This window comes from Macaca fascicularis, chromosome 8 (assembly GCF_037993035.2).
Source record: "Macaca fascicularis isolate 582-1 chromosome 8, T2T-MFA8v1.1".
NCBI classification, from domain to species: domain Eukaryota; kingdom Metazoa; phylum Chordata; class Mammalia; order Primates; family Cercopithecidae; genus Macaca; species Macaca fascicularis.
This window is the reverse complement of record NC_088382.1, coordinates 98,013,347-98,026,375: the sequence shown is the minus strand read 5'-3', so window position 1 is coordinate 98,026,375 and position 13,029 is coordinate 98,013,347. Positions and strand designations below refer to the sequence as shown.

Genomic DNA, 13,029 nt, shown 5'->3' with positions numbered 1-13,029 from the left:
ACATTCATTCATTCAATTATTGCTCATCAAACACCCACAAATAAGTTTAATAACTATTTATAAATAATTAAAATTCTTATCATGGTAACCAATCACTAATTTGATATTATCTTTTGAATTTAGGATTTTCTATTTTCAATAGAGTTTTCTTCTCTTAAGATTGCTCCTTGAAAGCATAGATTTCCTAGGACATCTCACTAGTCCAGGCCTTACAGTTTCATAGCTGGATTAAAACCTTATTTATTTCTTTATTTATTTTGAGATAAAGTTTTGCTCTTGTCACCCAGGCTGGAGTGCAATGGCGCAATCTGGGCTCCCTGCAACCTGCGCCTCCTGGGTTCAAGTGATTCTCCTGCCTCAGCCTCCTGAGTAGCTGGGATTACAGGCACTCACCACCAAGTTCAGCTACTTTTTGTAATTTTAGTAGAGATGCGATTTCATCATATTGGTCAGGCTAGTCTCAAACTCCTGACCTCAGGTGATCCACCCACCTCGGCCTCCCAAAGTGCTGGGATTATAGGTGCGAGCCACCATGGCCGGCCTAAAACCTTATTTTAATTGTTGCCTCTTTGCATGGAGTCCCTTCCCATGGTCAATCCCATACATAATTTTGAAGACAATATTCCCTGGATATCTATTCATGTCTAGAATGGTTTAGCAATCCCTGTTTGCCTACTTGAGCAAATATTAACTCAGTATTTCATTACAAGTCCCTCTCTATACCTGTTCTCCACAAATACACTATTTTTCTTTTCTGAGCACATGCTTTAAAAAAAAAGAAAGAAAGAAAAAAAAAGTTATTTATGGTGAAAAATCTCTCCTTGTTGATAGTTTTGCAGTGCTCAACTTGCACTCCATGTCCTTGATAAAGTCTTCTAATATTTGGCTCAGTTAGCAAGGACTTCACCATGTAGCACTGTTTTCTCATGAACGTCTTTGGTAAATTATTTTTATCTGTTCCTCTTCAATAGTATCTCAAAGACTAGAAACTGAGTTTACACATTTTTTTCTATCATTTTCCCTCTCTAATTTTGCACTTTACTAGATATAATGTACACATAAAAATCATTCTTGATTTATTGACAAATACTTCACTACATTTTGTTACCTTATACTGGCACAGAACACCGTATAAATTCTACATAATGACATTACTTTCATGTTGCCTTCTAGCTGTTTCTTTTATAAAAGTCATCTCAACCTATGGATTATGAAATTGCTAAGAGCAGGAATGAATTGCTATTTGGAAAGTCACTGGAGTACAGCAGGAAAGTCACTGAACTGGGAGTCAGGAAACAGGTCTGAACTCTGCCACTTGTATGGTTTGCTGGAACGTTATATTTTATTGCTATCATTTACTTCATCTGTAAAATAAAAACAAAATCCTCAGACATGGTGTGAGAATTAAATGAGATACTATGTCTGGAAACATTCTGAATATTCTAATATACTATACAATATAAGGCATTGCTTTTTGTTACATCTTCAAAATTATTTTGTGGGCAGCACATGCTGGGCACAAGGCAGACTGTCAGGAAGGTCTCCCTGAGACCTTCTTGGGTGTTGGGTCAAGTTGGTTGGGCATTTCTTACATTTTTACAGCAATAGCTACAAATTCCCATTCCTCAGCCTTTTTTTTTTCTTTTATTGGATAAAAGTTATTTCAGTCTAATACAATTTTTGGCAAACCATTTTCAGCATTTTCCATCTGCTTACCACATATGACCTCTTGTAGTCCTGCTTCCTGCCTTTCCAACTCATCCATGAAATTTGCCTTGTCAATTCTCTCTTCCACCTCACTGAGGTAGCTGTCATACCTGGAACACTCTTTATTCTTAACCTCGCCTGCTTTTCTTTCCCGTGGGCTCCTCTTCCCCTCTGCTGGCTGCCAAGGAGAAGCACATTTACTGGCATTGCCCCCAAACAGATGCCTGCCTCGCTCCCTTCCCCCTTTCTTTTTCAGCCAAACCATCACTTGCCAAGGGCTGGTGGTTGCTGCCCCCCCTGTCCACTGCCTCGCACTGCTGCAGCTCCAGTCCTTTTTGGCAGCCTCCTCTGAAGTTCCCCTGCCCGCGTTCACCGGTGCTTCTTGCCAGCCGCCTCCCCCTCTCGCCTGCAGCTCTCCTCGCTCCCGCCAGCCTCTCCCCCGCTCGGTCTGCGCGCAGCCTCTTCCTCCCGCCCTTGCCAGCTGCTTTACTCGCCTTTCCTCAGGCTGCTCCCTCTCCCTCTTTCCCCAAGCCTTCCCCTGGCTCTTGCAGCCGGTTTCTTTCCAGAGCCCCCATCCCTCCCGTCGGATGTTCTCTTAGCACCCAGGACCACCTCTCCCGGGTCCCAGTGTGTGCGTGTGTCCACCGTTCACTTGGAAAGTGAGCATTTTCATCCCGCCTCTGTATTTGTCTAGTCCCCCACCAAAACCCTGTGCCTACCCTCAAGCCTGGAAGGCGGAATGTAGCTATGGTAGAGGGGATTCAGGAAGACACCAGGCCACAAGCTCGGCGGACCCCAACAAAGTTTTGGACGTTCGGGATTTGCTATCTCAGGCTTCCCAAACTTGTTCAGCCCCGGCCACCGACCCGAACCACCCAGCGGCGCTCAGTGACCAGGCGCTCCTCTGATTCCCAGCGCCCCTAATCTTCCAGGGCCGCTTCCTCAAGAATGCTGACCGCTCTCCAGGACCAGGGGTTGGGCCGCTCCCCAGGCCCCACGAGGGTCCTCAGCTTGAGCCCCACCCAGCTCATGGCTGGGGAGGGGCGCACTCGTTTTTACATGCGAGGCGGCGGGGTGGGCGAGAAGAAAGAATGGAACCGCCCAGGTTGTTGGGTGCCTGCCTCGGGGATGCGGGATGGGAGATACTGTTGAAGAGCTGTGCTCAAACCAGGGCCCTTGTCGGGGGCTGGGTACCTCCGGTGTGCCCTACCGTAGTGGGGAAGCCTTTATGAGCCGTCTCCTTTAAGAAGCGCGCGTCCGTGTGTATCTGGCTGTGTGTATGCTCGTGTGTGTGTGTGTGTGTGTGTGTGAGGTGGTGTGTGTCTGTGTGTGTGTGTGTGTGCGCGCGCGCGCGCGCGCCAAGGGCCCCGAGAGCCAGGCAGACCCCGGGAAGGAGGAGTTATGTAGATTACGGATGAACATTCTGGAGGGGAGCGAGGAGAGGAGGGAAGGAGAAGCAGAGGCAAGAGAGTGAGGAGCGGCGGAGGCCCTTCCCGCAGGAGCTGGGGGCGGCGGCGGCGGCGGCGGAGGAGGAGGAGTAGGCGGTGGAGGGAGGAGGACGCACGGGCTGGAGGCGGCGGCGGCGGCGGCGGCTGCTGCTGCTGCGGCTGCGACTCGGCGCTTTGAGCCGGAACCGCCGGCGAACTTGGGCGCCACGTTCCCGGTGACTGACCTCGGAGGATGGTGAACAGGAACTACTGCTGACCCTGTCTTCGTCGCTGCCTCTCCGGGGCTGCCGAGCGCGGGGCCCCCGTCTCCTCCCCTTGCCCGGCTGTGGGTGAACCTGCAGGCTCCTTACCCACCCGGAGGACTTTTTTTTGAAAGGAAACGAGGGAGGGAGGGAGAGGGAGAGAGGGAGAAAACGAAGGGGAGCTCGTCCATCCATTGAAGCACAGTTCACTATGATCTTACTCACATTCAGCACTGGAAGACGGTTGGATTTCGTGCATCATTCGGGGGTGTTTTTCTTGCAAACCTTGCTTTGGATTTTATGTGCTACAGTCTGCGGAACGGAGCAGTATTTCAATGTGGAGGTAAGAGTGCGAGGGCTTTCTTCCTCCCCCCTTGCCTGGGCTGCTCCCTGAAACATTTCCTTCACTCCTGGGATCCTTGTAGCTCAGACCAGCGTGGGTCCCAACACATTGTTTCCCTTCCAGCTGCCGAGACCCTGGTTCAGTGAAGGGTGTCTTAGGTGACGGATGCGTGTGAGACCCAGAATCCGTTATCCCTGGCAGCACAAAGCACGACGCTGCGCGCTCAAAGACACAATTGTAGCCGGTCCATGCTTTTCACCCAAGGAAGAGAAGTCCTACATATAGCAACCGTGTAGCTAAATAAGGCAGCTTGAGTTTATGATGGATACACAGCTCGGGGAAGACAGAATTAATTCCCTGGCATCATGTGCTGCCTAGGTATTGTTCCTGAAATCTTTCTCCCGGTGTTTGATGCCTAACAAAGGAGGTTAAAAATCAGAGAATCTGGAGGAGAGCGTGGGAACATTAGATGTGTTTAATAACAGTACTTTGTGATAAAACACTTGAGAGTCTTTTTTTCATTTAGACATAATACACTGTAACTAGATCTGGCTACACAGAGGACATGAAATCCATCTCTTTTTAAGTGTCTTCTTTCCCCCTCCTCCGCCAATTGAAAATAAACGTGGCCCAATGTAATAGTTTTGAGGTGTGTTTTTAATTTGATTTCACACTCTCGTGGCAAAACGGGGAGGTTTTAGACTGTCATTTGCTTTACTTTGATAGCTTTGGGAACAGACGGCACAAAGCAAAAGGGAACTTAAGGATAGGGACTTGTCAGACCTCTGCCAAAGTACTCTTCCTGTCATCAAGTCAGCACTGAAGCCAGTAATGTGCAATAAATCAATTAAAGCGTGTATACACCTGGGCTGTAACACAACTTTATCACATATACGGTGGGATGCAAAGCCAGTAAGAGGGCCTTAGTAACATTTACTTCTTTTGATTAGATCTGATGTCCTCTGATCTCTCAAACGAATTATAAATAATTCTTTAAGGAATAATGTGATTTTTTTTCTTATATTGTTGATATTGTAAAGCTTATTGTCATTTTGTTGGGAGTGTGTGTTTACACAATAGCAAGACCTGTTGCACAGTATTTGAACATGCTTCGTGTAACCAATTGATATACAGAGTATAGATAATAAATGCCATGTGTAAAGGCATATTCTGAATATAGCTGTGTTTATAGAAACTGTTCTTAGGATTTCATGTAATAAGTGATGGTTAGTACAGAAAAAAAGTATTTGAAAAAGTAAGAGCTATTATCAAAAGAGTTAAAGACCTTTACAGATATTAAGTATGAATAAATTACACAAAAAAACCCAATTTGAAAACTAAAAAGGTTTAACCCTTTGAAAAATACAACTTTATTTTTTCTGGATAAAAAGAGAAAGGGGCTTGAAAGTCCAGACTTTTTTTATTGCAAATTTGAACTTTTGGAATTACGTGCCACAGATGCATTTTTGTACCTAACCTTTAAATCAAGAGATAATTTAATGTTGAAATGAAGGATTAGTTCATAGGCTGGAGGAATTAAAGTGGCAAGCTGTTATTTATAATGTTATAAACAGAAGGGCCTATTGCTTCAGATTGGTGGTGATGGTGGTGAGGTGGAGTGTGGGGGAGGTGGTAAAAGTAAGTGCAAGGTTGTGTCTTCCTGACTAAGGGAAGGGAAAGACAGCCTGAATTGATGGCTACCTGCTTTAGAAAAGTATTAGATTTGCTTTCAGAGATTAGGGTAACATGAGTTTTGATGATTATTAGATTTTTTGTGAGACTAAACATGAAAGATTGTATTTCTTTATATTGGAATCCCTCAGTAAGTTCAGATATTATTATGCAAGAAAAAGTTATGATTGTACTAAAAAAATTTCTTTAATTTTGGATTCCAATGACCCCTATCTTTCTTCATTAAGATGTGTGGGGAAAATGGTTTATATTTGTGGAGAAAATCGTTATTTTCCCATTTTTAGAGTATTTAAGTTATTCTATTCATTATTTATTATACAGATTTAAGCATGACAGATAAGAAGTCATGTGCCATCTCAGACCTTTAAAACCTTACTTATTAAAATGGGAAGTTTTTAATGATTTAGAGCAGATTATATACCATAGTTTGTGTTATCCCCAAATAGTATTTTTAAGCTCTTGAGCTCATTTTGGTTGGATTTATAAGCTTCTTTATGTGTAATGATACCCCCTTTTTTTTTAGATCTTAAGAGTTGCTGCTAGTGAAATGAAAATATTGTCAAGAACACAGAATGACAGGATGTTTTCTGACATAAATTGCTGCCTGATTCGCTTCTATTTGATGTTTCTTTTTGATAGGAAACACTAATGGGAAGAATGGTCCATCACTTCCTCTCCAGAAGAGGCACTTACATTGTGTTCCTCATTCTGGTGGCAAAACATACACACTGGGCATGTTTTATTTGATTGATTCTCAAGGACAGCCTTAAAATAAACAGTAATGATATCAGTCATGCATGAAGCTCATATGATCATAATTTTTTTTTTCAGTAAGCACAGAAAGTTATTATAGTTGGAACAAAGCTTCAGAGGGATGATTGTTATGCTGACAACTAAGATTACATTGCTTTATTCATCACTAAACTTAACAATTTGTGGTCCCCCCATTCTTTTTATCTCTATGATTTAAGGTTTAAGATTGTATATTTTTCCGGAAAGTGGGGGATTAGAGGAGGGTGGCTGGCTAGAGGTAGTCATGTTAACTCTTTCCTGTTTGATTGTTGAGAGTATAAATATTTGGAATTGTCAATTATTGAAGTGAGAGATATTTTTAATATGGTGATAAAATCCTGTTACAGAAAGATAGTGCATTTGGTTTTGTTTGTTTAGGTTGCTTTTAAGAAGCAAAAAGGAACATCTCTTACAGCTGAGAAAGGGTCAGACACTACCAGGAGTAGTACTATGGAAGAGATTCAGTACATTGCTCTCCTTTCATTTCAAGTGGAACACTTTTAATGTTAAGTCTTCAGTATATTCTCATTTAGGTAAAGATTTCTGTATATCATTGAATCCCTTTTATAAGAGTTGGTCTTTCAGTGTGTGATAATTAGCATGATGCAGGGGAACACTGCTAATATTAACTAAAAGTCAAAAACTGTTGTCATTGGATAGCAGTCTGAATCAGAGGTGTTCATTGGTCAGAAGCAGCTAAATTATTAATAAAGAATTATTACTTAATATCTACTGTCTTAAAAATCATTTTGTTCCTAAAATAGCTATCTCATATAGGGATGCTCATGATCCTGTGGCTTTTTTTGGTATGCTGTGAGCATTTTTGTTATGAAATTTGAGACAGAATATAGTTCATGATAGTAATACCTCTCATATCATCAACTCTGAATAGTTTGTCAAATATTACTTATGTGAGCAACATATTCCTTATCAATTTCTAAACAATAGTGTACATTTCCAGGGAGGAAAAATTTTTCAAGCCCATTTAGTGATAAAGTAAAAACATATAAAACTCTAAATGATGCATATATCAAAGCATAAAATGATTACTCTTTTGTGAGAAAAAAGTCTTGATAAGGCAAAAATTGATTTTGTTTTTCCTGATTAAAGAAAGCAGAATATTTTAGATTTCAGAGGGGTCTTTTATGACAAATATGAATTGAGTATAACTATTTCCTAAATTTTTCTTGCAATATATTTACTTAACTGATTTAAGATTTATTCATCTTTGTCAGGTTTGCCTGCATGTACCTAAAAAGTCAGAGTTTGCATTGGGTACTTTTGTATTGCATATAAATTTGGTAATTGATCATGAGACATTTCAGAGATAAAATATTGTATTTTATAGAATTTTACAGTCTTATGTTGGGACACTGTTTTGCTTTTCTCTTGTTCTTTGATTGCTTAAAAAATCAAGATGCATTATTTCATTTGGACATGGAAGAATGATGGTACCATGCTTTCTTGAATAAAGGTTGTCTCCTGAATATAGCCTATAATTCTCCACTGTAGCAGTTTATAGCTGGTCAACAACAGGGGCTGTATGACTGATTCATCAAGATTTTTATGTACTGCAAGATTCCAGGTTTAACAAAATGTCTCAAATATGCTGGCTGTTTAGGGTGCTCATAAGGGCCCAAAGCTATGACAAGGAGAACAAGAGGCTCAATTGTTTTAAGGTTCTCTAGCTTCTTCTACATGTCCCACCTGGAGTATGCCTTTCTCTATTCAGAGTTGCCTGGGCTGGGTCACTCAGGGCTATGGTTATTAATGAAACCATTACAGATAAGCATATGCCAGTGAGGTGTGTTTTCTCCTACTATCCCCTTGAGAAATGCAGAGAGCGCAATAGTCCAAGTTCATCCCTCTCCATACAGCTGGGTTTTGTCTTTCATTCACTTTGTTACCAAGTAAGAATACAGCTGGGTTCAGTGACAGCTTTTCTGTCTGTGGAGTCAGGTTAAAAATGATGAACGTGAAGTTGTCACTTTTTCTTAATTAAGGTTATTAACATAAGAAAATTTTAGGGCACTTGTTTAGTGGCATAATTATTTGAATTAATCAATAACTGTGTGTAAATCTATATTACTGACCTGTGTCGGTTACTCAAAATGTACTTGTTCAGACTATTTGGTAGAGGACCAATTGGAATTATTTTGGGACCAAAAAAACAAAAATGGACACTTGAATTAATGTATTAAATGTATTCAGCGTTGGAAGAGAAATATTTCTGTCTTTATAGCCCTTCAAGAAGTGTTGGACCTTTCAGCATGTATGTTTGAAATTGATAGTTAATTTTCATATGACTTTCTATCAAAATTTAAATATCTGTGAATATAGTAATACTCATCAATTCATTTTACATTGTGTAGAAATATAGTAATTAATAGCACATATTCTGGAACTAGACTGCCTGGGTTCTAATTCCATCCTTTTTGTCTGCAAGTTTTATAGTAAGAGACAGGTTAATTAGTCAATCTCTGTGAGCCTCAGTTTAACTGTCTGTAAAATCTGAATACTCCAAGTACCTGCCTCATAGAGTTGTTTTGATAATTAAGTAAATATGTATCATATATATGTGTATATATTATATGTGTATATATCTAATAGCTTGAAATATGCCTTCACATGGTTGAACATTCAATACTTTGTAGATGTTGTCATTATTTATTTATTTAAATACAGGATCTTGTTCTGTTGCCCAGGCTGGAGTATAGTGGCATGATCATAGCTCACTACAGCCTCAACCTCCTGGGCTCAAGCAATCCTCCCACCTCAGCCTCCTGAGTAGCTGGCACTACAGGCACATACCACCATACCCAGCTTTTTTTTTTTTTTTTTTTTTTTTTTAATTTTCAGTGAGACAAGATCTCACTATGTTATCCAGGCTGGTCTCAAACTCCTGAGCTTAAGTGATTCTCCCTCCTTAGCCTCCCAAAGTGCTGGGATTACAGACATGAGCCACCACATCTAGCCACATGTCATTATTATTAATAGAAAATAAAGGTTGATAAGGAGGTAATTGGCACCATAGCATCTAATGACATAAACACGTATCAGGTTAGGATATATCAACTGGTCTAGGAAGATTTTATTTAAACACCTTTCCATTTATTAAAAATATAATGTACTGAAAAATCAACCAAGCTAACATCAGTACATTTTCTTCCCGTAGGTTTTTCTTAGACAGTTTAGTTCAGGAATGTGATTTTCACATTTTGTCTTGTCATCTGTTACTATCATAGAATATCAAGTTCAGCTCACACCTTCTTTTACAACATTAGGTTCGCTGAAATCTGTTCATCTTTTCTAATGCCATAGAAAATAAATAGGCCTTTATAATTCAGTAGGCCTTTTTATTTTAATTGGATCAAACCCCAAGTGCTTCCTTTCCATAATATGGGCAGGATTCAATAAGAAACTTAGGCCAGCTCTGTTGTACCTCAAATTCTGAACAACAACCAAAAAGTCTTTTAAAAATTATGTATTGGGAGGGATAAGAATGGACTGAAAAAGAAATTAAAGTGTTTTCTACAGTAATAAAAAAATTAGTGAAAAACAGATCATATCCATATAACATCGGGAATGGCAAGATAGCTAGCAATGTAGTGTAATTGAGCACTGGGGGAGAAGTTGAAGGAGGTGGGCTTTAACTCAGGTTGTTTCACTAACCTGGCTTTGAACTTGAACATGTAATTTCTTTGATACCTTCATCTGCAAAAATGAGATGTGAACTAAACTGTCACTAAGGCCATTTCCAAATTCGAAATTTGATAGTAGTAAGCCTAGAAGCTTTAGTTTATATAGCCAAAGGGGGTGGGGAATGCAATATTGACCCTGCAAATTTGGTAACAACTGAATCACAAAGGTAGATAGTTCAGATTTTTTTTTCTGATATAACTGTAATGAGGAAACACAGAATGTATAGCTTAAATCTAACGTGTTATCATCTGTAGTTCCAAAGGGTGTTCCATTTTGGAGATCATCCTAGCCCTCCGCTGAGTAGTAAATACATTGGCAGCAAATGATATGTAATTTTATAATCTAGTTTTGGCCAAGGTAGCAAATCCTAAGTATTAATTTTGAAAATATAATTTAGTGCTATTTTGAAAAACAAATACCGTCTACAAGTGCTACTTCAGTCATAAAAAGGCAAGTTGGAATAAGTTCAAAATCTAAGTTTTAACAGTTTTTGGGAGGGAGTGTCTCAAAATTTAAATCTGTCTCTCTGTATATGTATACAAATATAAACATGTTTTGTAGTGAAATAAAGTGCTTATACTGTATTCTCCATTTGCCCATTGTGGGAAATAATTTGGGCATGTGTTCTTTGAGGGTTTTTTTGTTCTTCACCACATATTTGATTTTGAGTATGAAAAATCAGATTGCATTTGTTTTATCAAATATGTAGTTTATGTGAACAATAAAAAAATTCATGCTGAAAGGACAAAATACTAAGTAATAATATATGTGACATTCACATTTTATTTTGCCTTATTTTGCTTTTACTTGGGGAAGTTATTTTTAGATTTGAGGTTCTTCATGAAACCATATTTGATTGTTGCTTCCTATGATTTCGCACTGTGAATGGATATTTTTTGCTTGGTGTTTCACCACAACTGTTTGGCATTGTGCATCCTTATGTTTGGGTAGTGGCATAGCTTAATGGGCCACATGACAGAAGCTGAGCCAAGAGAGTAAGTGTAACCTGTAACCTTCGATTAAATGTGACCTCTTGGTGTGGCATATAAAAAGAGGCTAGAGGGAGCTATTGAGCTGTTTAAAGACTCCAATGGCTTGGAAGAATTTGGTTTAAAACCAAGGACAGATACTAGGTGCAATCAGATGTTGCAAAATGAATCATAGCCAATTGTAGATTTTGGAGAAATCAATGAACTCAGTTTACGATTTAAGATGTAAGCTGGTTTACTGAGAGCCACTTGGCACCAGTGATTACATATTTGATGAACTAAGAAGGAAATTAGCACTTCTCTAGGGAAAAATGTTCTGGGCATGGCAGTATAACAAAGAATATTATAATGCAGGAATGCTCTACATTTCTCTTATTTTTAGGTGTGCAATAGGTCAAAACCTATACATTGTAGTGACTAGGTGTATTTGGTGTTCCTGTTTTAACTAAAATGACTAATGAAATAATTGTGATTTTATAGATTAGAGGTGGAATAAATTTCATATGATAATGCCTTTTAGATTATGTGTAGTAAAAATCCAATTTTAAAAGCTCATAAGACTAAAGTGATTTAAATTTCTAATGTTTACCATAAGTCCTTATTGAATAAATACTTTTCAATGAAAGCAGATTTTAAAATACAGCTTTAACCTATTCTTCCTTTTAAAAATATGTAAGAAATGATCCACAGAAGTGTGAAACAATGTGGTTTCTTTTAATAGGAGCCTACAAAATGTTTTTAGTTGAGCAGATTATTATTTGACCTCTGATAGAGCTTGGGGTATAACAAAGGCACTTGCTAATGCATTAGGGCACGCCAACATTTAGTTAAAATATTATAAGCTACTCGTAACCATCACTAAGATTTTTTGTAAGTTTTTTAGTCTAGTCACTTAAGTGAGATATGGATTATTGAAGTAAATCATGGACCCTGAGAACAGATAAATGTTCTCAAGAGAGATAGTCCTTAGCGTGATGTATTCAAATGACCAAAGAAACCCAAATAAACTACTCACTGAAATGGAATCTTACAGTGTTTGTTTTAACCACGTTTAAGTTAAGGAGGAATAAACTGCCATTTTTAAGAGGAAGCTGGATACTTTTATAAACTTCATTTCATGTCCCCAAATTGCTTGCACCTGATGTGATGTCAATGGAATGTAGGCATGTGCCTCTGCATGCGACTGAGGCAGTCAGACCCCGAATGATGTCAGTGGAGGCATTTTTCCATGGGAACTTTTCACAGTTGAATTCCTACCATGTGTTAGTAATTTCTCATTGTTTATAATAATTAGAAATTTGTTTTTATTTTAGGTTCTAATGTCTGTGCATTCATTCCTTCTTTACTCTCAACAATTGCAGTTCCTTTTCTCATGCTCTACTTGCTTCATCTAGTTGGCATCTTAGGAACTTCATATTGTACTTATATTGCAGGACCTCAGGCTTAGAAGTTGGGGAAAATTATGAAAAGTCACATTTTTACCCCTCCCCTCTGTCATCGTTAATAAAGTAAAATAGTTTCAAATAGCTTAGAGAAACGAATGTATACTCAATGGTTTATATAAAATCGAGAACAAACATAGAAGAGAGCAAGAGCACTACTAAGTCAAGAGCATTACTAGGATATGACTAAAATCCTTTTTGGAGGTTTGGGTATTCCTTGTATTACAACAGTGCTACTTATATAACTCATTGTTTTGCTTATGTATGATGGATTGAGTGAAGTTGTTTGCTCCATGGGTGACTCAGGCAAATTGCTTAAGTAGTCTTTGCCTTGTTTGGGCCATTTATGTAATGGATATGTGATCTTTATTGCCTGTCTGTAGCATGGATTTTATAACAACAGCATCCAGACACTGCCAAGCAGTCTCCTTTGTAAGTAGGAATAATATGGTGTCTCAGTCCCTGAATTCCCTTTGATGACTGGGAGCATAGAAACACCTACATTCTGCCATTATATTCTGATTAAACAAAGGTCCAAATAACCAGCAACTTGGAAATACCTGGAATTTATTTGAACACTGAATTTTAATTATAATTTAAAAAACAATGTCAGTTAACATTGGTTAAACACAAACTATGTGCCTAATAAGTGTTCTAAATATTTCATATATA

The 13,029-nt window shown here is 38.9% G+C and overlaps 1 protein-coding gene and 1 long non-coding RNA gene across 4 annotated transcripts in view; one reads left to right on the top strand and one right to left on the bottom strand.

Annotated features, from left to right (window-relative positions):
• Positions 1-2,972, bottom strand: part of LOC102139191 (uncharacterized) — a 558,779-nt gene extending 555,807 nt beyond the window's left edge. For both annotated transcript variants that reach the window (XR_012416487.1, XR_280030.5), the window contains exons 1-2: positions 2,918-2,972; positions 1,717-1,885 (exon numbers count right to left, since the gene is read on the bottom strand). This is a non-coding gene — a long non-coding RNA (uncharacterized lncRNA). The remainder of the gene's footprint in view (positions 1-1,716; positions 1,886-2,917) is intronic.
• Positions 2,973-3,123: 151 nt separating this feature from the next.
• MMP16 (matrix metallopeptidase 16) overlaps positions 3,124-13,029 on the top strand; it is a 358,463-nt gene continuing 348,557 nt past the window's right edge. For both annotated transcript variants that reach the window (XM_073999069.1, XM_005563660.5), the window contains exon 1: positions 3,124-3,740. In XM_073999069.1, coding sequence (XP_073855170.1) covers positions 3,609-3,740 — 132 coding nt within the window. In that variant the 5' untranslated portion in view covers positions 3,124-3,608. The remainder of the gene's footprint in view (positions 3,741-13,029) is intronic.